The sequence below is a fragment of the Leptinotarsa decemlineata genome, unplaced genomic scaffold, assembly GCF_025532065.1.
Source record: "Leptinotarsa decemlineata unplaced genomic scaffold, Ldec_3_MD MMD2_tig00001393_RagTag_RagTag, whole genome shotgun sequence".
Classification (NCBI taxonomy): domain Eukaryota; kingdom Metazoa; phylum Arthropoda; class Insecta; order Coleoptera; family Chrysomelidae; genus Leptinotarsa; species Leptinotarsa decemlineata.
The window spans coordinates 7,477,419-7,502,199 of NW_027412562.1; the positions used below are offsets into that span (position 1 = coordinate 7,477,419).

General features: G+C 31.6%; 3 protein-coding genes across 9 annotated transcripts in view; 2 read left to right on the forward strand and 1 right to left on the reverse strand.

Annotated features, from left to right (window-relative positions):
- The window catches only part of LOC111509749 (cGMP-dependent protein kinase for), a 509,933-nt gene extending 505,143 nt beyond the window's left edge, over window positions 1-4,790 (forward strand). For all 6 annotated transcript variants that reach the window (XM_074175926.1, XM_074175924.1, XM_074175925.1 and 3 more), the window contains 2 exons: window positions 1,085-1,256; window positions 4,022-4,790. In XM_074175926.1, the coding sequence (XP_074032027.1) occupies window positions 1,085-1,256; window positions 4,022-4,187 (338 nt within the window). In that variant the 3' untranslated portion in view covers window positions 4,188-4,790. The remainder of the gene's footprint in view (window positions 1-1,084; window positions 1,257-4,021) is intronic.
- Window positions 4,791-5,223: 433 nt separating this feature from the next.
- The window catches only part of Swip-1 (EF-hand domain-containing protein D2 homolog Swip-1), a 68,125-nt gene continuing 48,567 nt past the window's right edge, over window positions 5,224-24,781 (reverse strand). Inside the window, exons 2-3 of the mRNA XM_074175930.1 lie at window positions 8,304-8,586; window positions 5,224-5,730 (exon numbers count right to left, since the gene is read on the reverse strand). Coding sequence (XP_074032031.1) covers window positions 5,593-5,730; window positions 8,304-8,586 — 421 coding nt within the window. The 3' untranslated portion in view covers window positions 5,224-5,592. The remainder of the gene's footprint in view (window positions 5,731-8,303; window positions 8,587-24,781) is intronic.
- On the forward strand, window positions 12,687-24,159 carry LOC111509751 (endoplasmic reticulum oxidoreductin-1-like protein). 2 transcript variants are annotated; one of them, XM_023165559.2, is made up of 4 exons: window positions 12,687-13,058; window positions 13,802-14,172; window positions 15,661-16,070; window positions 20,397-24,159. In XM_023165559.2, exons 1-4 carry the CDS (start codon window positions 12,834-12,836, stop codon window positions 20,807-20,809), a joined length of 1,419 nt encoding a protein of 472 aa, XP_023021327.1. In that variant the 5' UTR covers window positions 12,687-12,833; the 3' UTR covers window positions 20,810-24,159. The 2 variants fall into 2 exon arrangements, with proteins under 2 accessions (XP_023021327.1, XP_023021328.1); XM_023165560.2 differs by having other exon boundaries at window positions 15,673-16,070.

The window sequence follows — 24,781 nt, forward strand, 5'->3', positions numbered from 1 at the left end:
CAATCAAATCAGAGACGAAGTTGACTTGACTTGACAAGTTGTTAATTATTTCTGCACTGTATCTTTCACTATAGGTATACGAAATATGAAAATGTTTATTGCACAATGATGAATACATTTTTACATATAAGTTATCATCCCTAAAATTACCATTTTTCATGATACACATTCAAAACAGAATTACTCACTGGATACTTCAGTGCCCTATTGAAGCTGTTATTTACTTTAATTATTTTATATGTAACGTACCTACTTGTACGAGGTAAGTTCGAAAAATAAGGTGAATTTTAATTTTTCTCAAAAAATATTTTTTCACCAATTTCTATTTCGTCCCCTTCAGAGTAGTTCCCTTCAGATATAATACACTTGTACCAGCGTTTCTTCCAATCCTCAAAGCAGTTCGGACATGTATTTTTTTGTATGACCTTGAGCTGACTCAGTGATTCAGTTTTCATCTCTTCAATCGTCGCAAAACGCCGTCCTCTCATAAGTCTTTTCAATCATGGGAACAGGAAAAAGTCGCAGGGTGTCAAATCTTGTGAAAACGGTGGCTGAGAAATGATTACAGTCTTGTTTTTGGCCAAAAAGTTACGAACAAGCAATGTCAAGTAAGCACGTGCAGAAGCCATGAATTGTTTTTCCACAGTACCAGACATTTTCTTTGTATTGCTTCTCGTGTATAACTTCAAGATAATACTACTTACCTCTCTTTCCATAATGATGTTAAGAAGAGGTAGGTACTTCTAGAAGGATTTCCATGGCCGCTGATGGCACCAGAGATAGCCAGGCAAAAAAGGGGTTGCAAATAATGAAGGACAACTGTGTATAGTTATTTCAAAATATTTCATTTAAAAACGAATCATTACAGGATGTTCGTATCACTAAGTATAATCACAAAAAAGTTACTTTTATTGCTTTTGTATTAGCAATCTTGACATTCAACAATTTCAACAATGAATTTAAACAATTGCTTTTTTGTTCACTTAATGAATATTCAGTGAAGACATACTTTGGTCTATCAATACTACAAGAAAAGTATAGTTTTTTTTGTTACTGGATATTTTATCTGTCTTTTTTTTCAAAGGTTCTGATCCAATGAAGACTTACAACATCATATTGAAAGGAATAGATGGTATTGATTTCCCTAGATCGATAACAAGGAATGCCCAAGCTCTCATAAAAAGATTATGTAGGGACAATCCTGCTGAAAGATTAGGATATCAAAAAGGAGGTATCAGTGATATTCAAAAGCACAAGTAAGTACTATAATATGTTTTCAATAAAGAAGAGTATTCAATGCTTATTGGAGTGTTTAAACATTTTTTTCCTAGTTATGATCATCATACCTACCTAAAAACTTCTTTGACATCCCTTAGTCTGAAAAACCAGTTTGGAACAAAAATAGTTTTTCATAAGAGAATTAACATATAATTCATTTCCTTAAAAACATATAAATATTTGCTGGTTCAAAAAATATTCAAAAACATTCTGAATTTGATATACAAATAATTCTCTTATTTTTTTAACATTTCTGATTTGATCGTTCACAGTTTTCTTTTTTCAAAATAAAAATGTTTGTTTTTCTTGTTTAGTTTAAATTATTATACTTTGTATTTTCCTAACATAAGCTGTAATAGTTTCCTGAGAAAATTATCATTATTATTACTATTCACTAGAAATCCAAGAAAAATTTAAAAAAATAATGAAAAAACTCAAAACTTTTGTAATTGTTACGTGAATCTGTCATTTTGTTGCCAACAGCTCATCAATAAACTATATTCCAATGGCTATAAAGGAGAATGATCATTCTTTTTGTACTTTTTTGCTATTGATCAAAATCGACTTGACCTTTTTATGTTTATTATGCCCAGACACATTACATGTTCATATATACAGAAATTATAAAATTGAAACTAAATAATAAATGTGAACTAAATTTTGAAAATAACCGAAGAGATGAAAGAAACTGTCAAAGAAGAATTGTAGCCATATAAATTTGAAAAAAATGAATTAAACAAAACCGTTTTCAACATTTTTTTGAAATCTAGTATCGATTTACTTTTTTTATTTCAAGCATATTTAACAATAATTTCGAAACAGAATTTATGTAAGTAAAAAATGAAACAGGACACAAAATAGGGCCTTGTAGTATTCTGCAAATGATAGTTTTCAGTGAAATGGCATTTTTCCTGTTGAATGTATAATTTTCAAACCATTCATAATAATTCGTCTAATGCCATTTCTATTTATTTGTTAATTATTTTTTTTTTATAAAATTATATTAACTGTGCCAAATGCCAAATTCGAAAGAAAATATTATACATTCTATTACTCTATCTAATTCAAATTAAAAGGGGCATATTTTTAGGAGAGATTCATTTTTGGGAAATAAATGTTTTGGCTTTCTAATTCTCCATGTTTATTAAAAAAAAAATGTGGGAGACTTCTAAAGAAAGGAAGGAAGTGATTGATTTCGAAACAAAGATGCTTATATCAATAAATTGATGGATGTAGCCATTAAATCTTTCTTTTTATCTCATTGTTGAATATCAGAAATGAAATTCATTACTACTACAGTATCATGTATGAAAGCCATATTCACCTGATAGCAAATAATTTATTGACTCTAAATAATCTATAAACATATCATTCATAAACTTTTCAATGCTTTTTGATAAAGTATAGTCTAAGATCCGAACCTAAATCGACCTTCACCGAACTGATAATAGAATGAAATACCTGACAAACCAGTAGTTCACCCAGGTAAATAATAGACAACCCAACGGCTGCACATTCTATACGTTTTATACTTCAAGTAAGGACAAAAATTTTATTATTATCTTGATGTTGCAAAATTTAGTTAAAAATCATTTTTCAAAAAATAATTGAAAATAGTCTGTCCAGGATTTTTTTAGCGAACCCATTTTTAACATATTTTCTAATATACCTACTAAATTCATCATAAAATATAATTCATTCTATTATCAGCTCGGTGAAGGTCGATTTAGGTTCGGATCTTCTACTAGTAGAAAGAACTGAAATAGCCCTGTAACTATTCATATCACTTTTGCTACCAGATTCGAATATAGAAGAAACCCATGAAATTTTATAGTTATTTGAACATTGATTCAAGAATTAAGGCAAATAATAGTTTAAAAAACTAAAAAAACATGCTTTAATAGCAACATTAACTGAAAAATGAAAAATAATTTGAAACTAATTTAAGATTGTGTTCAAATAATAAGTCCTATGGCTTGATGTAACAAATGAATTTTAATAAGTCTGAAATCAGAATAAATCTATTTACTAAAATAATAATTTTGTTTTAAAAGAGCTTGGAATGCTTTAAATTTAATTTTTGTTATAGATCCAATCTGGCAAACAGCTCCTCAAGTATTTATAACAATGGTGAGGCTGTTGCATTGTGCCATTAAGACTTGCGCATTAAACCACTCGGCCAATGGATCAATCGATATTATTTAATCCTGGCTATCCTGATCAGGATAATGAGATGAATGTATGAAATTATTGTATTGTCACCGACTCTTGATAACAAAGTTTAAAATAAATCTGTCCGTTTAAAATTAGTCAAAATAGAGTCCAAAGGAGTCGGTTACAAACAAACAAAGTGAACTTATGATGTACTGTTTGGAACCTTTGGTGTATTGATGAATATTACTGGAGTTTTTTCCCAACACCAAATCGTTATTTTTAACACCTCGACACGTGTTTCGATCACCAAGTGATCATCTTCAAGAGGAAGATAAAACTGTTTTATGTTCCTCTTAAAGATGATCACTTGGTGATCGAAACACGTGTCAAGGTGTTAAAAATAACAATTTGGTGTTGGAAAAAACTCCAGTAATAAACAAAGTGAAGCTAATAAAAGCGTGTTGAAATATATTCAACACTATTAAGTATCTGAATGTAGAGTGCCATTATATATATTCTTGTTTAGTTTTCTAATGTGTTTGTTTGTGTGTGTCATGAAACTGAGTCTTTATTTATGTTGAATTTTCAGGTGGTTTGATGGATTCAATTGGGAAGGACTTCTCAGTCGAACGCTCACTCCACCAATCCTGCCCAGAGTTCAAAACGTCACAGATACATCGAACTTTGATAACTATCCGCCCGACGAAAACGTGCCTCCACCTGATGACAATTCCGGTTGGGACAATAATTTTTAATTTTTGATGCAGATTTTCTAATTTCCTTTTGATATTCAAACTTAAGAACGTTACAGTTCATGCGACATAAAAACACCCCAAGTTTTTGTAGTTTAGAACATCCGAAAATTCTAATTTGTGTCGGAAACCGCAAAGTGCCTTACAAATGATATGCAAATAATTATTGCAGGTTACTTTTTGAATATTTTATTGTTACTGTGTTATTTTTAAAGATATGATTGTCTATTTATGGAAGTACATGTCTAAGATATATTTTTATATTGTAAATTATTCACCCTAAAGTGCCAATACTCTTAGTAACATGTAGGTTAGGGATCAATTTTTGATATCATTCATTTTATTTTTTGGAACATGACAGTAACTAATTAATCATGTATGAGTTGCTTGAAAGTGTGGCCTTGAAAAATCTTTAGTGACATTTCAACAATTCAATTCAAATTTTATGAAATAACTTTTTATCTTTAATTTCTGACACTTTTTTTGTAAATATTTTAATGAAAGTTACCCCACTTTATCAATGTATATTTTTTGAATTACAATTATGTTTTTTGCTGATAAACTGTGAATAAATGTAATTGATGGCAATAAATAAGCTCAATTGAATTGTTTTTTTTTTTCATTGATTGTCTAGTATTTTGAAACTGAAAATGCTGCTCTTTTAGCCAAGGTAGTACTAGTTTTCTTGTTTGTGATCGTGTGTTTGATGTCTGTATTTGGTTAAAAATACAGCTGATAGACAGGGTGTTAGAATGTGAACGCTCAAATGTAAGATGATGTTAAAGGAGCTTTTAATCGGTTATGCTTTGGAAAATAAAATATAAAAATCAATTTCGAATAGTTTGACATATTCAGTTGAAAGAAAATATACTTCAGGTTTTTTAGTTTAGTTTCATATTTTCAATCGTTTTGAGATATTAGAATTATCGTAATTTGAAAAAAAATTACTTTAAAAAACTCACACAGTTTTCATGTGGTTTACCAAAATGAACGATGTTATCACATACCTTCCAATGTTTTGAGAAGAATTATGTTCCAATTTTCAAAACAAAATACGATTTTATTTATTGAATGATTGTAATTTACACATCACATTTACAAAAATACTATCACAATCCAATATGTAAAATGGTAAACATTAAGTTAACACTATAAGCTATCAAAAATAATTGACTGCTAGATTAACCCTATATACAAGAATATTCAAAAGTAAATGTGCATTTGTCACTGAAATATTCAAAATAGTCATGGAAGAATAGAAGTGACGGAAACACTAAAAATAAAAGTGATACAGGTAAGTTTCTTCATGTCACTATTTACAGAATTCTTAATAGTTTACCAATTAACTTAATGACCTACTTAAAAAAATCAATGGAATAAAAATGATATCAGTCATAGAGAAATGCAATCAGTTAACTCTGAAAACTGCTGCTTTCTGGAGGAATTGTTGTCTTCTCAGTGCTCTCTCCTCTTCTTCACGCTTCCTTTCCTCTTGCTCTTGTTTTATTTCATTTTCAAATTTGCTTTTCTTTGAAAGTTCCACAATCTGAAAAATATAGGAGGTGAATTATAATTTTTTGGTATTGACTTCCATAGACTTATAAACATTAAATCATCTTAATATGTCTGCTTATCAGAATCTCTTTTATACATCTGAAACTTCTGTAACAATAAAATTTTGCTCAAAAATATGTAGTGCAATATTGAAAGTGCAGTTGAATTATTTTCAATACAGTGACTTTTGCATTTGTACAAATTGAAATGTTTGATTAGAATATTGGAGGAAGACATTTTCTATCGTCTTTTAAGAAGGATCAAAGATATAGAGTATGGCCAATGCAATTATTGTGTGCATTTTTTTTATTTGTTTATTTATTCCCAAGAAAGTACAATGGTTTCTACAGGGGATTTTATTAATATAAGAAATATTAATACATAAATATATAAATATATAAATATATAAATTCAAAGAGAGCTATTTCAGAACTGGCCTAATTAATAACAAAAAAAACAAACAAATATGATTATGTAAATTAATAAAACAAATAGATTTTTAATGCTATTTTGATTTTTTTTGTGTTGGAAATTGTTTAACCTCATTTGGTAATTCATTATATGGAATTATTCCTTTGTAAAATATAGATTTTCTGGAAAATATAAATTTAAGATTTTTTGTTAACAGATGAACTTATCTTGTTTGATGACCATGTAAATTCCTATGTTCTATAAATTTTATAGTGAAGTGTTTTTTATTTTTTTATAACAAATTGCAGAAAGGAGCATATTTTTTAATTTATAAATAGAATCGATATCGAGTAAACCCTTTGGTTTATATAAATTCTTAGTTGGTTCTAAGAAAGGTAGATGAAAAATGCATTCAATAGCTTTATTCAGTAAACTTTTTGATAGTTTCAAACTTGTATTCAAAGCAGTTCCCCAAATACTAATTAAATACCCTAATTTTGAATGAATGACTATGAAGTAAATTCGCTTCAGATGCTTCAAAGAAATCAGTTTCATATTTTATATAGGATTCCAATTATTGGAGCTAGCTTTTTTCGAATGACATTGATATTCCACGAAAGAGTTTAATCTATATGTAAACCTAAAAACTGGACGCTAGTAAATCTTTCAATTTCGTTGTATATCGACAATAAACTAAATTGTCTTACATGGCTTTTTATCAATGAACATAAATGACAATTTTTCTAAATTAAAAGTCAATTTGTGTATGTTAAGCCAAATCTCTATTTGTTTTGAATCGGCTTCCATTTTTGGTGTATTTGAATCTTCATTGCAATAGATTAAAGTTTTATCATCAGCAAATAGTACTTATTTTCCAGAAAGCAGTAACTTCGAAATGGAATTTATATAAATGAGAAAGAGTCAAGATCCCAATATAGATCCCTGCGGTACTCCACAAAAAAAGTTTTTAATGAACTATTCTTATTTTCCAAAGACACATTGCTTCCTATCACTTGAGTGATTTTGAAACAATAAAAACGCTTTACCTCTGATACCAATATCAAATAATTTGTTCAACAAAATTTCATGATTGTCTGTATCAAAAAGCTTTACAAAGGTCTAATAACAGAAGTCCACATTCATAAACTGTAATTGTAATTGTTTGAAAATGTCCTTATAGGACAAAACTGCTGTAAGAAAATTAGTTACGGATAAAAGTGGGCGGCAGGAAGCGCCAGTTTATTAATTTGGAAAATGTAATAAAATACTTAGATATTCAAAAACCCGCGCGCAATGTTACGTAGGTGCCAAGCAAAAGGGTAAGTTGGGATGCAAAAGAAGCGGCAAACCACACTATGTCCATCTTTAGACTAACAAATTTAGCCATTCTTGCCATAGAGAATGATATAAATGTTAATATAGATGGTTGTGTAAAGGACTTTGCCTTAAAAATCGCACATAAAGTAAATTTTTAATCAAATATTTGTGCAAACTAATTCTCTAGCTTAGGGATTAGTGCAGGCTGCAGGGTAGACTTAATCCAAGTTCATCATAATTGCTGAATCGTTGAATCCCGGCTGAATGTGAGGGCCTTATATGGCGGCAATTAATGAATTCTTCAATTTAAAATGCAACTTATTATTTGCGTTATGAGATTCTAGTTGGCTTTAGCTCATGTTTAACCAACCAACACCGACCAAATTCGGCAAATTAACTTGGGTGTCACACCAATAGGTGATTCTACTCATGTCTTGCTGGCGTTTATGCAGTTATTTTTATCAAGTGCTCTTCTTGCTTCTTCACATTTTGTCTTCAGTTGAGAACTGCCTGCCCGGTATTGATGATCCCCAACAGGCTGAAACAGCTGTCTACCGGTGGCTCTTAAGTTGAAATCAAATTGGGAATGATCAAAATTTTAGAAAAAATCAAAAGATAAATAGATGAGTACTATTCTGATCATTCCCAATTTGATTTCAACTCAAGAGCCAGTACCGGGCAGGCAGTCCACGATTGAAGATAAAATGTGAAGAACCAAGATGAGAACTTGATACTTTGCAAAGTTCCTATTATTTAAAAGAAATAACTTTATTTGTATGAAATCAAGCATGTGAATTGCGCCACTTTCACCTTTCTCCAATTCAAATTTATCCCTACCTTCGCCTCAAAGAAATCTTTAGCTCCGTTAACGCCGACTTTTTCAACATCGATTTCTGTCAATTTGGCCAGCTGCCCCAAACCAGAGTCTTCATCCAGTTCACCAGCTCGAGCTTTGCGGAAGACCAACATAAATTCGTGAAAAGACAGGCGGTTGTCTCTATCTTCATCAACTTCTTTCATCATGGCTTTCAGTCCAAGGTGGGTTTGTGGAGCTCCCAGTACTTCCATCATTCTTTTCAGCTCGTCGATACTCAAGTAACCGTCTTTGTTCGTGTTGAATCTGTAACAAAGATGTACTAAGTAGCTGGCTATTTAGAAATGAACGAGCAATCGGCGAGAAATACATGAGCAGAATATCGTCCATCCTCAGAAAACACACGTACATGCGATGGATATTCGCTGGAGTTGCATTCTGGATATTGCGGATATTTATACGGTGGACGTTCAATTTAGTTCCGAAGGATATCCTATGGACTTACAATAAAAGCCCGAATAGGTAGTGTTTGCCTATACGTTCATGAGATATACATACAATTTGAAGAAAACGTCAGGTATTGTGGAAAAACAATTCATGATTTTTGCATCAAGGTAACGCAATTCGTCTTTCTCATTCGTCATTGGCACTTATTGCCATTTTACTTTATTCAACATAGCTATTATTTGTTTGTATGATTATAATTATTCTTTTTCATGAATAAAGTCATTATTATTATTATATTATTATTGCTTATTCGTAATTTTTTGGCCAAAAACAATACCAAAATACCGTAATTATGACTCGGCCATCGTATTCACCAGGTTTGATCCCCTGTAACTTTTCCCAAAGATTGAAGAGACCCATGAAAGGACGGCGTTTTGCGACGATTGGAAGATAAAAACTGAATCGCAGAGAGAGTCTAAGGACATTCCAAAATCGCTAGCACAGATTTCTATCTGAGGGGGACTACTTTGAAGGAGGCAAAATATAACCTGATGAATAAATAAATATTTGATGAGAAAATGAAAATTCACCTCATTTTTTTAACAGACAGCGAACGTCTCTGACGTTTGTGACCGGTGTTATTTCTCATTTATGTCAATGACTTAGTCCATGTTGACATAAGTGGTAAATTCACATAGTTCGCTGACGACACCACTATCCTCTGGCATAGCAATACCGCCTCCAATTTACTTGATCAAATCTTCGTCGACATAAGAAGGGTTAAAGAGTGGTGTGATTCCAATCTTTTATCATTCAACATCGATAAAACAAATGTGGTCACGTTTAGATGTAACATAGGGGAAGTACACTTGGAAAATGTAAAAATTGAAAATTTGGTGAAAAACTAATTTGTAAGGCTCTTTGATGAAAATCTAAAATTTGATTTCCATGTCGACTACTTATGTAAAAGACTAGCAGCAGGATGTCAAGCAGTGAGAGTTGTTGCAAGAGACACTACTATCACAAGATCAGTTTATTTTGCACAAATTGAGTCATATTTTCGTTATGGAATTTGTTTCTGGGGAAATTGTGCAAAATTTCGTTACAATATGGTATTCTCTCTACAAAAAAGATCCATCAGATATTTATGCAAGGCTAGCTAAAGGGATTCATGCCGCCCATTATTTGTGAAGCAAAAAATTTTAACCTTAGTTTGTCTTTTTATTTTGGAAACAGTGTGTCTTATCCACAAAAAATATAAAAATCAATTTAGTAACACCTCAACTTATAGTAGGTACACGTCAGTCTTACTCCGTTTCCCTTCCCACACCTTCTCTAGCCCTTACACAAAATTCTATTATTTTCAATAGCAAGAAGTTATTTAACCACCTTCCCATTAATTTAAGGATACGGGAATGACAGAATCACTTGTGGTTCTGGAATGGCATCCCAACGATGGCTTAATCCTAAGGGGTGTGTATCCGTGCCTAGAGGATAAATAACACTGAGCCTATCAGCTGTCGAGTTTACGACTCCAACGGACCTCCCGGTAAATTTGATTCAGGAGAGAGTCTACAGAGGAGATGGATGTCGAGTTTACGACTCCAACTGACTTTCTGTAAATTTAGTTCAGGAGCGAGCCTACAAAGGAGATGGATGTCTAGTTTACGACTCCAACTGACCTCCCTGTAAATTTAGATCAGGAGCGAGAGCTTCTCAACTCTCCAACTCCGGGTCCAATAACTGAACCTAAAAAGAAGGTTTGGTGGTGTAGCCAGGAAACGACTGAGTCGTCTCCTCAAGAGAGGGGTACCTTATGACACCGCCTTGCCCCAAATTCTTGAGCAGCGTACGCAGAATCTGCCTCAGGTGGAGGAATAAACCCCCCATGAGCAGTTTAGCAATTGTTTGCGCTCAAGTGATGATTCACCAAAACCAGTCACTTTGGACCTAACCTATCGGGGTAAACTGAAAAGTTTGCCCTTTCTATACTTGTATAAAGTTCTCCATTATAATTTTCATATTTTTCAGATTGTGGAAGCTAGAAATTCCTAAAAAAGGTGGATAAAAAAACTCATTTTCCTCCACAAAAAATGACTTTCGTTGAATGGTTTTTTTATTTTGAAATATCCAGGAAAAAAGAAATAAAACACATATGCACAAACACAATTTATTAGCGATATGAATTATTTACGAAGAAATTACCGATCTGTTTGAAATTTAAAAAAAAAATCAAAATCTGTTTTTCCGTAACCCGACAACTCTCAAAAGTCGAAACTTGTGCCAGCTAAGGACTAACGAGGTCTTACCTTTTAACGTGTAATTCCTAGCACGGGTTAGACGATAGAAAGTGAAAATCGATCGTCCGGTCTTTCAGTTCGAATCACCGGTTCACACAGCGGTCGATTGAGTGAGTGGAGCAAACCAACCACGTCAAACCAACCAGCTACAGTGATTTTACATATTAATCGACTATAAATTTCCACGTAAAAAAAATCAGAAATGTCTTCAGTATCTTCTCATTATAACTAAATTAAACACAAACCTCATGGTGCCTTCTTATAATAGGTTGATTCTAGTACTTTGCCTTAGGAAACGAAAAAAAAGAAAGAAACAGACTTGGGATTTTTTTTCAGGGTTATTATGTTTATGGTGTGTTAAATTCAAATTCAGTTAGGTATGGATTACGAACATGCCGAAAGGAGATTTTCTTTTCTTTTTATAATTTTTCCCTTCAACGGAGTAGGTATACGCAAAATAAAGTGTTTTCAATAGATTCATTTAACGTCAATTATACCTACCTGTAAAGTTGATTAAATATGTGAAACATCAGTTTACGAACTATTGTACTTTGAAAAAATATTTTAAGGATATGAGAAATCCGAATTTTTTACTGTTCTGTTCAAGCTGTTCAAGAAATTTGGCAAAGTAATCATACTCTTGTGTAGGGCTGAATAAGCTTAAATTTCAAGAGGAAATCAATTGTTTTTACTTCGTAGAATTTATTATTTTTTTGAATCTATGCTCCTAATTGTCATTCAAAATTTGATATGAACAAGCATTTTACAATTTTTTTTTTCATAAACTCTAAATTTAGAAGAATAATAAAAATGTTTTGTAACATATTTTCTTAACGCCCCCATCCTCCTTTATAATTTATTGTTAAACTTTGTGTTAATCCTATAATCAAACGAATTAAAAATTTGACCCATTTTTCGGACGTGATAAATTTCACGTATCAAAGATTGATATTGACTCATCGGGTGGTTTTTCTCCGTGAAAGTAGAGAAATGCATGCACCTTGCACCACACAATCATCGACAGTGTTGCCAAATGAAAAAATCGTACGGTACCATCTAACCGTTTTTTTACATAAAAGGTATACGGAGGACAAATAATTATTAATTTGGCCCAAAAAGTTTACTGCCTTTGAATAAAATTAAGTGAAAAGTCAATTCATCTCAATGAATTTATATATTTTTTGTTTAATGATATATTTGAATAAAAATATATTCCCTTTGTTGGTATGACATTTTGGGAATCACCTTGTTCCTTTTTTCAAATAATTGTAAACTTGGAAGATTGCTTTTCAAACTGTTCAAAAATATCTGTAACTCTCAAAATTGTCCTCCATATTCGAGTTTAAAACCCGTTTCACCTCAGATTTGAAATCATTATTGTAAGTATTGCATGTACCTTCCCAAATAACTTCTTGGAAATGTTTTTAGCAAAAATATAATGTAACCAACGAAAAGTAATAAATTTATTACAATTGTAACATACTGGCAACCCTGCATACGGACCGATTCAGCGATGTCAAATCTACGGTGACTTACAACTTACCTACAAATCGAAACCTACAAACAAATATCAAAATGTTGGTAGGCCTCCGATATTATTCTGAAGACGGCAACGCCGCGTTCCAGTTAATTTCACACCAATAGAAATTCCAACTCTAACCTAACTGTGAAATTCTGACAGTTCTACAGCTGATCACACGTGTACATTTACTGTTTGTTAATGAAATAGTATAAATATGAGTTAAAACCGGTTAATTTGCCACAATTTCCTAAATTTCTCTGTCGCGATGATCATAATCAAATCCAATGATGATCCACCGAAGTATTTTGAACGTGTTTATTAGTGTGTTGGTGATCAACCAGTGCTTGGCCTACTTCAAGGTAGACAAACAGGATGATTGCTTTTGTCAATTATCCGGAAAAATTGATGAATGTACCTGCAACATCGATACGGTTGACTACTTCAATAACGTGAAAATATATCCAAGGCTCAAAAGCTTGTTGCTGAAGGACTATTTTAGATTTTACAAGGTAAAATTGATAATTAGTGATGCTTATCTCCTTTTAATTACTATTTGCCTTTGTGTAAACAATTGCAATTTCACCAAAAACTTGGGAAGATATTGTACATTCATATGGTTAGTCAGTGAATTGGCAGGTTTACGTTGTCATTAATATTGTCATGAAAATTGATTAAAAACTAATATTGACAATTTATTTGCCGATGAAATATTTATTTGTGTGGATAATATTAAGGGCTTATACTATAAACACATTGGAGTTTTGTTCAGGGAAACTTACTGCCACGAAATTGATAAAATTTTACGTGTACTTATGGCTCAAGAAAGTCACCAATATTCAAAAAAGAGAGCTAAAAATCCTAAATTTTCTTCATTTGTAGCTTGTTTTAGATGTAAATGAATATTTGATGAGCTGTAACCATAATTCTAAACAAGTGTTTTTAAAAGATTTTTATCCTATGCAGAGAATGATAAAACAAAGCCTTAATTTTGAGTTTCAGGAGAGTGTCATGGAATTTATTTTGAATCTAATAATTGGTTTGGAGAATTGAATATGTTTGGAAAATGTTATATTTCAAAAAACATTCTTCTACGGACAAAATTAGAGATGATATTGAATTTTCAAAATGAATATGTCATGAAGATGGCAGTTGAAATTGTTTCTTCAGATTAATTTTTTTTTTCATATATCTACATCTATTTGAAATACTTCAGATATCAAGAAATACACATACTTTTATTGCCTTTTTGTAGGTAAACCTGAAAAGACCATGTCCGTTTTGGTCAGACGACAGCAAATGCGCAATGCGCTTCTGTCATGTGGAGGCGTGCTCTGCAGATGAAATCCCTATAGGAATGAAAGAAACTGAAAAAAATAATGGGTTTCCGAAGGATCACATAGAAACCACACCCAGTGACAAATATTCTGAACAACAGAACGAAGACTGCACTTCACATCACAATGAGTTAGATTATTTAAATAAGACGCTTTCTGAAAAAACTCAAAAAGATATGCAACTCTGGGATGCATACGATGATGCCCTCGATAACTTTTGCGCTATAGATGAGAACGACGAGGAGGCTGAATATGTCGATTTGTTACTGAATCCGGAGAGATATACCGGGTACGTTTATTCATTCATTATTCAACTGTAATTGCAACACATTAGACAATTTTGTAGATCTGTCCGTATATTTTTCACTGGTGACACATCTTATTGAATATCTTATAATCCATTCAATGTCTTGAGATTAGTAAACTTTTAGTTGATGATAATGTCCATTCCATAATGAAAGGACAAATACATTTTTACAAAAAATTACCCAGAAAATTTCCATTTTTTATGATACACATTCAAAACAGAATTACTCACTGGACAGTTCAGTGCCCTGTTAAAGGTGTCATTTACTTTAATTATTTATTATGTAAAATATTTGTATTTCAACTGAAAGTCAGAAGTGTAATGGCTGTTTTTTTTGCTTAATAAACAATTTAATGAATATTTCTATGAACTTATATAAAATAACTGGTAATTACAAGAAAGAAGTTATTATAAATACCTCATTTATTGGAACTGTGGGCCATGAACCAATTTATTAACTGTTTCAAAAGTGTTCAACCAGTTCAACTAACGAATTGACTGTGTAGGGAAACGCATCTCTAAAAAGTTCTTAGTCGGATTTTTCAAAATTATTATCATGAGTAGTTTTAATTTTCAAATTTTAGTTCATCAAACATGGTAATACATATAGTGCTAGTAACTTCACTGAAGATTGTTTTATGTTTCTTATGAAGTTCAAAAGATGCTTTTTTTCTGATTTATTTGACCGTTACTTGATGAAGATTCATAGTAATATAAACTACACCATACGATTTGATCTCCACAAAGTTTGTGGGGATCAAATCGTGAGATGTAGTTTATGAAATTCAAAAGATGCTCCTAAATAAAGTAGATAAAACTTCATAATTGAAATATTCATTCACGAAAAATGCTGAAAATAAGATCACTTAGTGTAGTTGTCAAGTAACTCTAAAAAAAATGCTGAAAAACTTGAAATTTTTTATGCTACCGCATATGCAACTATTCAAATAAGAAACTTTCAACAATATTATGATTGTTCTCTTATTTAGAGGCATTGATTATATTTGCTATATTTGTTGGAATAATGGAGATATAGTTGATGTATTAATAATAAAAAATTTAATAAGGAATCATTAGAAATATCTTCAAGAGAAACCAAGATGGCATTTTCACCTGCATCAGTTTTCTTAGGATCATTATCATCTTCAGAAATTAGGATACAACTATATTAGTTTTCTGATTGACTCACCCGTTACTTGATGAAGATCCATAGTAATTTCATAAACTACACCTTACGATTTGATCTTCACACAAAAATATCACGACTTTTTCGCTATCACAGTAGCTTCTTTGTGGTGAATAACATACTGACCAGAATTAGTTTTCAATATATTATTCACTATGAAAAAGCTACTGTGATAGCAAAACTTCACCATGATAGTTAAAAAATTTTGTAATATAATAACTTTCTGAAAAAATATGATAGTTTCTACTATTAATAGTAGGAAGTAAAAATTAATTGTTGTGAAGTTTTGCTTACAGATATGCAGGCGTGTCAGCTCAACGAATATGGAAAAGCATCTACCTCGAAAACTGTTTCCGACCGAAGCGATCATTTGATTTCAACTCCTACATACAGAGTGGCAAGCTGAACGAACTCTGTCTTGAACAAAGGGTTTTCTATAGGGTCGTATCAGGGTTACATGCCAGCATCAATACGCACTTGTGTGCAAACTATTTGCTGTCAGAAGGTTTGAGTCTCGCTGACCCTAAAGGAAAATGGGGGCCGAATCTGGTGGAGTTCCAGAAGAGATTTTCGCCTGAAATGACCAACGGAGAGGGTCCCAACTGGTTGAGAAACTTGTATTTTGTGTATCTAGTTGAGCTGAGAGCACTTGCTAAGGTGGCGCCTTATTTGGAGAGTGAGGAATATTATACTGGTAAGTAATGTGGAATATTATTTTTAGATTCGAAAACAAATATTGTCCATGCTGTTTGTTGTATTGTTTTAGGCAACAGTTTGAATTTTCGGTTACTTTTGACAGTGCAAATATTTCGTTATCTGATCTTCAGTAATGAAATTGTTTTGAAGATAATGTTTTCGGATATGGTTACCAATTATCATTGAAAAATTATATTTGGTGGAAAAAAGATTACGGGTTATCTCAATCATTTATTCTGTTGATAATTTTCATTATCTTTTCTATTAGAAGATTAGAAAACCCTTTGGTATCACCAGTGGGAACTGTCCCAATTTTATGACTTGTTTAAGTAAACAAACTAGATAAGAGATTGGGATTTTTATGAACACTTGTTGATTGCAAACAAGTCATTGAAGAGTTTTATCCTAGGGAGAAAAATATTTTTTGTTAGTCATATATAGTACATTTTTCAAATGTAATACCACCTGAGTGATTAACTCTGCATAATCTGTATTGTCTATTCAAACTCATAGTGTTGATCCGTATTTAGTATTTATGTAACGAATATAATTTTACACATTCATCTACCAGCCATCCATTAATAATATTTAGCAGTATCAATTGAGGATGTTTGGAGCTATTAAAAAACACAGCTTTCTATTAGCCATTGAGCTTTACTTAAACGTTATGTTCAGTAATATGTTGTCTTATACAATATTATTATTGGTGGGCTTGACTTAGTTTCTCTTGTACAATCAATAACAGGTTGCCAGATTATATTAATGTTCATTGCCTCTTTTTTTCATTTGTAATTGTCCCTGTGTTTTTCAGTTTCTATTGCCTCTCCATTTACTATTGGATAGTTATTTTGAGTTTTATCAGTTCTCACGAGTATTACTAACATCTTAGTATATGTGGGGACTATGCTCAAAGTAATTCTCAAAGCTAATGAAGCAACTGATCAAATTTCTTAGTGGTGTTCTATAAATGGCCTGCTGCTAAATTCTGCTAAATCTCAAATGCTCAACTTTGTTACTAAAAATAAAACAATTGATAAAAGCTATTTGGTTAGATTAAATAATGAAACTTTACATCAAGTTTATTGTACTAAATTGTTAGGTGTTGATATTGTTAATGAACTTACCTGGAAGTTCCTTGTTGATAGTGTCAAACTGAAGCTCAGTAAACATATATATTTAGTTCGTCGGTTAAAACAAACAGTGTCTCTTGATTTTCTCAAGCTTTTATACCACAGTTTAATTCAGTCAGTAATTTCCCATGGTCTTGAACAGTGGAGCTTATCAGCTAAAGCTGATGAAGTTTTTGTTATTCAGAAAAGGTAATCAGAATTCTGGTTGGTGCATCTTCAAGTGAACACCGAATATATATCAAATCAAATCAAAGCATGCTTTATTATCTGAAGAATAGAATTCTTATTGACAAAGCTCCTAAATATAATAGTACATAAATCCTAACTGCTTAAAATGAGCAGGAAGTCGTGATAATTAAATGAAATTAAAATTATGCAAACCAATATGGATTGTCGGATGTTAAAAGTGGATGTACTTAATGTATATATACACTCATGTTTCTATAAAATATTTTCGCAACAATACAGTAGAATAGAAATAAAAACAGTTTTCCCTAATTTATTCTATATTAATTGGTTATAAATACAAAACAGGAAAGAATTGTCAGATGATAAAAACATTAAAATAATATATATACATATACATATATATATATATATATATATATATATATATATATATATATATATATATATATATATATATACATATATATACACACATACACATATATATACACACACAGACATATACATATACACACATATACACATACATAGACCCATGTACACACATATAATAATTTTATAAAATGTTTGATTTCTTAATACAGTTAATATGTACATACATATATAGTCATACATACACACCTACCTTTAAAACTATTTAGTGAGAGACATAGATACGACATATTTTGTACTGCTGTCACAGCTATTCAAAATTTTGTTCAAAAAATTCCCTCAAATCATGAAACGGTCTTGTTATTAAAAATTTTTTTACAGCCCTTCTGAATTTCGGAGTGCTATGAATATTTTTAATTTGCTTCGGTAGATGGTTGAACATTTTCGTACCATTGTAAACAATTGAATTTTGGTATTGGGTGGTTCTGGGGACTGATAAAGGTATATATTGGCCATTTGCCCTAGTATTACGTGCAGTGTCAGATTTTAATAAATGTAGTTTATGCTTATGAACTAAACTAGTTGATTCTAGCACGAAAATTGATTTTAACGTGAGTATCCTCTGAGATGTAAATAAGGGTTTACATGAAGTTTGGTGATTAACATGGCATAAGTATCTCATTGCTCTCTTTTGTAGCTTAAAGATCATTGAGAACAACGCTTGTGAGCAGGCTCCCCAAAATGCTATCCCATATCTGATGTGAGATTCCAGGAGAGCAAAGTAGGCTTTTCTAGCAATAAGATAACCGATGTCATTTCTAATAACTCTGATAGCATAACACCCAGATGACAATTTCTCTGCCATTGCCATAATATGCTCATCAAACTTTAAATTATGGTCCAATACAACACCTAGGAATCTGTAATTATCAGATTTCATAAGTGTATCATTATCTAGTTGTATTTTGTCGATGTCCCATTTAAATGATAACACTTTAGTTTTCCTAGAAACTACATCAACCGTATAGTAGATTGACAGTATCAAAGAATCACCCCATGTGCTGTGGGGTTAAGCTATATAATAAGCTTAGTAAGGAGATTAAATCCTTAAATATCAATGTCTTTAAAAGGCGACTCAAGATTGTTCTATTGCAAAAAGCATACTACTCTGTGGATGACTTTCTCCTTGAATCCTAATTTAATTGTAGATTATTAACTTTTTTAATGTATGTTTTATGTCTTATATTGACGTTTTTTATGTTTGTTTGATCTGTTGAATCAGCCAGTATTTTATGATGATATATTTTTTTTGTCTAATGTGATTGTGAAGGAAAACTGATTCAATGAATGTTTGATTGATTGATACTGTATCTTCGATTGAGGTAATGTGAATGCCTCCTTTATTTCATCACGTTTTCATATATATATATATATATATATATATATATATATATATATATATATATATATATATATATATATATATATATATATGTATGTATGTATATGTATGTATGTTGTTTTGTTTGTTTGTAACAACAAAGGGAGACTAATGCTATTACTGAATAAACACAATATTCTACATGAACATCAATTTGGATTCATCAGAAATAGATCCACCACCGAGGCAGTGCTTGAAGTCATCCAACAGGTGATTAGAAACGTAGAAAATGGAGACCATACGGTACATTGTGGGATCTGAGCAAAGCTTTTGACTGCGTAAACCATCATTTACTAATAGGGAAACTTTAATTTTATAGTATCAGAGGATCAGCTTTAAAATTCTTATAGTCTTATCTCTCATCTAGAAGGCAGGCAGAATACATAAATGGTAACTCATCAGATGAAAGGTCTATGAATAATGGAATACCTCAGGGATCCATCTTGGGTCCATCCCTTTTTGTAATCTATATAAATGATTTATTCTATTACCTTTTACCCAGTACGGTAATCTGCTTTGCCGACGACACCACAATGTTACAATCAAATTCTGATATCTCAAATTTACTTGTAAATGCCAAAGAAACCGAATACAAAGCAGAATACTGGTTTACATCCAACAAACTGAAACTAAACGGAAAAAACTCAGAAGATAACTATATCTTCTAATACCAGGGTAACAATCAAAGCTCAAGTTAAATTATTAGGTATAATAGATGAGTCCCTTCGATGGGAATCACATATTGACCATCTCTGAGAAAACTCTCGACACAGTTTTTTCTACTTCGCCAGTTGAAAAAAGCATTGAGCCATAAAACATTTCTCATTTCGTATCATTCACTTTTTCACTGTCATCTTTCATGTGGGATACTCCTTTGGTGTAGATCTAGTTATGCGATCAGAGCCTTTCACTTACAGAAAAAAGACGGGTAACAATCTTTCTTTTCTTGTTATTGCTAAATGCTCTCTGGGGTCCTCAGCTGACCTTAAGACTCTGATAGTTTTCGTTGGCCTTGGAAAAATCGACAAATCAGTTGTAGTCAATTCTTGAAATCATTCTTATTTATTGTTTTGTCACTTATTTCAAGAGAAAGATTAGAAACGACTTGTTGAAAAAAGTGTGTATGTGTAGTCATTCATTATGTATCATCAAAAAGATCAGATAATTGAGCAAAGAAAATTTTTATTTTAAGGTAATGACTCCGAAGACTGGGACACTCAAATGGCTATGAAAGACTTACTCAAAGTGATCAAGTCATTTCCGGATCATTTCGACGAGACCACCATGTTCAGAAACAGGCAGCAGGCAGAGAAACTCAAGTACGAGTTCAAACAGCACTTCCGAAACATAACCAGGATTATGGATTGTGTCGGTTGCGACAAATGTCGTCTTTGGGGTAAATTGCAGACGCAGGGATTGGGCACGGCCCTCAAAATTCTGTTCAGCGGTAAATTCGATAAGTTCGAGTATCACGTGTCGCTCGACTCTCACAACAAAAAAGAATTTCAGCTGCACAGGAACGAAATCGTTTCGTTGTTAAATGCATTCGGTAGATTGTCGAATAGTGTGTATAAGCTGGACGATTTTAGGCAGATGTTGAGATAGCGTGATTGCGTTGATTTTTTTCGTGTACCTCCTTCTATGTGATAGACTTTTTAGAAAGAGTATATTTATATATAAAGAAATCCGGTATCGATTTCTTTTATGGACGTTTATTAATTAATACTTATAGTGAAATTTTGGGCTTGACGGGTGATAACATTGAAAATAATTGTGAAGGTAAAGTACACTTGGTTTTGAATTAATACTGAAAAACCTGCAATTGACACAAGTTTTAATTGAATTCTAACTTTTACATATTATGTCATTCCAAGATTATACTTCATGATTTGAATTCCAATTTTAGATAGATTCTAGAGCTTCACATTGAGGAGAAGTAAATCATTTGAATTACTTCAGTATTTCTTAGATTAAGTCCCGAACAAGCACTGTTCACAAACACCAGAACTGTAACACGTTTCTCGATGCGCATTTCCCAAACACGTTGGGTCATCAGGAGATGAAGTAATCTATCTCATCTCCTCTTGAACTAATCTAGTTCACTACCTAGGTACACCAAATTACTTGGTGAAACGTGCGTTGAGGAGAGAGTTGCTTGTTTTGTTTTTTTTCTATGATGAATATCTATTTCCCATTAAACAATACCAGGCAGAGGTGTAGATGATGATGCTGAAATTTTCAGGGAAGCTTCAGGAAACACCTTAAAACAATTTTTTTTGCTTGGATGAAATATTAGATTTTTTTATTATTTAAATTAATTTATTCTATTTTTGGGTTGTACCTACGTTGTTATTTGAGAACGAAAGTATGCATGTTTTCAATGAAATGAAACAGTACTGCGTATTCTAAAAACTGGATATATCTTTCGAAAAATCGCAAAGCTAGCTTCCAGCAGTTCATGAAAAATTAGTGATACTTGGGAGTAGGTTTCTAGTGTGAGTTTTTACACGTGAAGCTATGGCCCGAAGAAGCTATTGTATAGGGAAACAAGTGTTGGGTTTTTGTAAACTGTTTAGTGAATATCTCACAATAAACTGTCTTAAGAACATCCATATCAACATAAAGTAGCAGCATTCTATAGTATGATTCACAGACTATTTCATAAAACATATTGTTGTCAGCAATGGTTACAAAGTGGATATTACTGACTCAATTTTTTCTAAAAAATTACACAAACAAGCTCTGAACCAGGTCTATCCAGTTTCAAAGAATGATACTAAACATTATGTAACTCTAACTTATTTTGCTCGTTTTTTTTAAAAAACAAAGAATTGGACGTAGCCTACAGAACAAATAATAATTTCAGTAAATTCATCACAAACAATAAAGATAAAACTTCAGTGTCGGATATATCGGGAGTATACAAGTTGACTTATGGTTCTTATCCAAAATTTGATATCGGACAAACTGAAAGAAAATTTTCCAAAAGAATTGAAAAGCGTAGTAGTTTTTTGAATGGAAAAACCAATTCAACATTTGCGAATCATCTTTCGACAGAGGGGCATGAGTATGGCGTTTGGAATGTTTAGAAATCAATAGTAGTAAATCGGGATTTCTGCTCGATTATCAAATTGATTTAAATCGTTCCCTTTTATTGAATTCAGTTCGCAGGGGGGAAATTGGTGATTAGGACAGATCCTTAAAGTAGGTAAAATTGATAGCTCAGTTAAAAAGTATATTCTTTATTCTCGAGTCATATGAGTTGTTCTTAGATTGGTAAATAGTTTAGGTAATGAATTAATCATGTAGAAATTTGGCAGGTAGTAATATTCATAATGATTCAAATTACTATAAAAGCACGACACACAATTTTACAAACAGTATTGTGACACCGGAAGATGTTATCTTAAAACGAAAACACATGTCGAGGTTTCGTAAACTTTCAAGTGTAAATCTCACATTAAAGTGTGTTTTTTGAAAATGTGTCAATAACCAAATATGGACCTATAGCAAAAGGTAGAACGAATCTAAACACGCAGCACATATCCGATTTTGGAGACCAAAAAATCTAGTTTTTCTCAACATACCTTAGAAAATGGCCATAGAATTAATGGCAACTATTTTTGAATGCTTTTAAAAGTCTGGAAATAAGTGTGGCATGAAAAATATGAACAGTGACTAATTCCAAACAGCCCATTATTTACCATAATATGAATCGAACTGTTAAAAATTAGCGGGAACTTTCGCGAGAAAATTCCCTGTGAATTTCTACCCGTAATTATTGATGCATCTAATAGTGAAAGTGTACCCTGTTAGATATAAATAGAGGCTAGGTTTAGAGTTAGAAATTCTACTTCATCTCCTGAAGATTGCCAAACAACTTTTTTTACTGAACATTCTGTTATATTACATTGTGGTCCAAAAAATTCAGGTGTGTCACATTTAAAGGCATAGTCGTTGAATATACCTCAACAGGGAGATACAGCTTGTCAAATATAGGAAGAGACTTGAGAATGTCTGTTCTCTCTCTTTCACTAATACGGTACTAGCTAAAGAGAGAGACAGCAGCAATTCTCACGTCTCTTCCTAGATTTGACAAGCTGTACATACTCTCAAATATGTGATCCATTGGAAATATTATATTTCATTATTATTCAATTGAAGTTATATACAATTTAAAAAATGTATGGTTGACGGATGTAATGTACATCTCAGATTTATTTTGAAATCTGGCAACACTGCTTACATTTTACAGATTTATTATACGATTCTCAAGGTAATTGTCGTCATTTTTTAGAGAAAAATTTAAGCCTTATGCTACGCCTGTGTCTGAACCCTAAAATAAACTTTTCTGAAAAATAACATTTGAAATGTTTCCGCCCTAAAATTTTAATTTTCTCGGTTTTGAAGTATTTTAAACTTCCCTAAAAATTTTATCCAAATCTGCTACAGCTTCATATTCGACACCTTTTTCATTAAACTTGAAGATACTTGGCATTATTGCATCAATTTTTTATTGTTGAAATAGTCAATTTCCATTTTGAGGAAATGTTATTAAACAATTTTTATTGCACAAAGAAGCAATAATGGCAAAACTATCACTAATTTATGTCAAAAAAATTTGTCCAGTACTTAAAAGATATTCATGTTGAACAATGAAAATATTTGATAGTTAACAATTTCCATCAATTTTATTTTTATAAATTGTGATGATTATTAAAATAATAATTTTCTCTACCTTACTTTCTATTTTTAACAACTGGAAAATTTATATATTATTTTATATTTATTGTTGAGCTTTGTGGATGTACATGTACATATTTACTTACCTAATTGATTCAAAATATATTTTACTCTACTAGTACCTCATTGTCTTTAATTATTTTTATATGGATTCAATATATTTTATTTTCATAATCAAATATATATGTATATGAATAAAATGTATTCAAACATTCCTTTTTTCATTGATCTTAAAACACTCTATTAGCTTACAAACCAAAATACCAGAGACCAAAACGGCGTGCCACGTCGTTTTACTTTCTATTAGTATTTTGTGAAAATGAATTGTTTTGACTGTTGCCTTTAGCTGATACATGAATTAAATTGATTGTCGATAATTTTTATTAGGCGCTGCGGTCGGACGGAATATTGTGGTACGATCATTAGACAAATAGCTCTTTTTATCACAAAATTTTTTTGTGCACATGCATCAGTATCAGCCATCTTTTTCGTACTGTTTTTTGTAAACAACCATGTAAAAGAGACCGCAACTCGTGTTTTAAAAATTAAAATATGAATTTAAAAAAAGTGAAAAAAAAGTAGTAAGTCAAAATTATCAGAAAAAATTTTTATACTCCATTATAATTATGTTATCTGTACGAAAAGGAACAAAACGGTGTTGTTATGGAGTATGTAAAAGTGATACACGATGCAAATCATTCAAAACCAACACATACTAACCTCTCAATCAGCTCTTCTTTTTTTTTCTTTTTGCGGACGCCCATGACATTTTAACCACCTTTTTAATTGTTCACAATTATGAGCCTCAACTGAATTATAAACAAGTGAAGCACC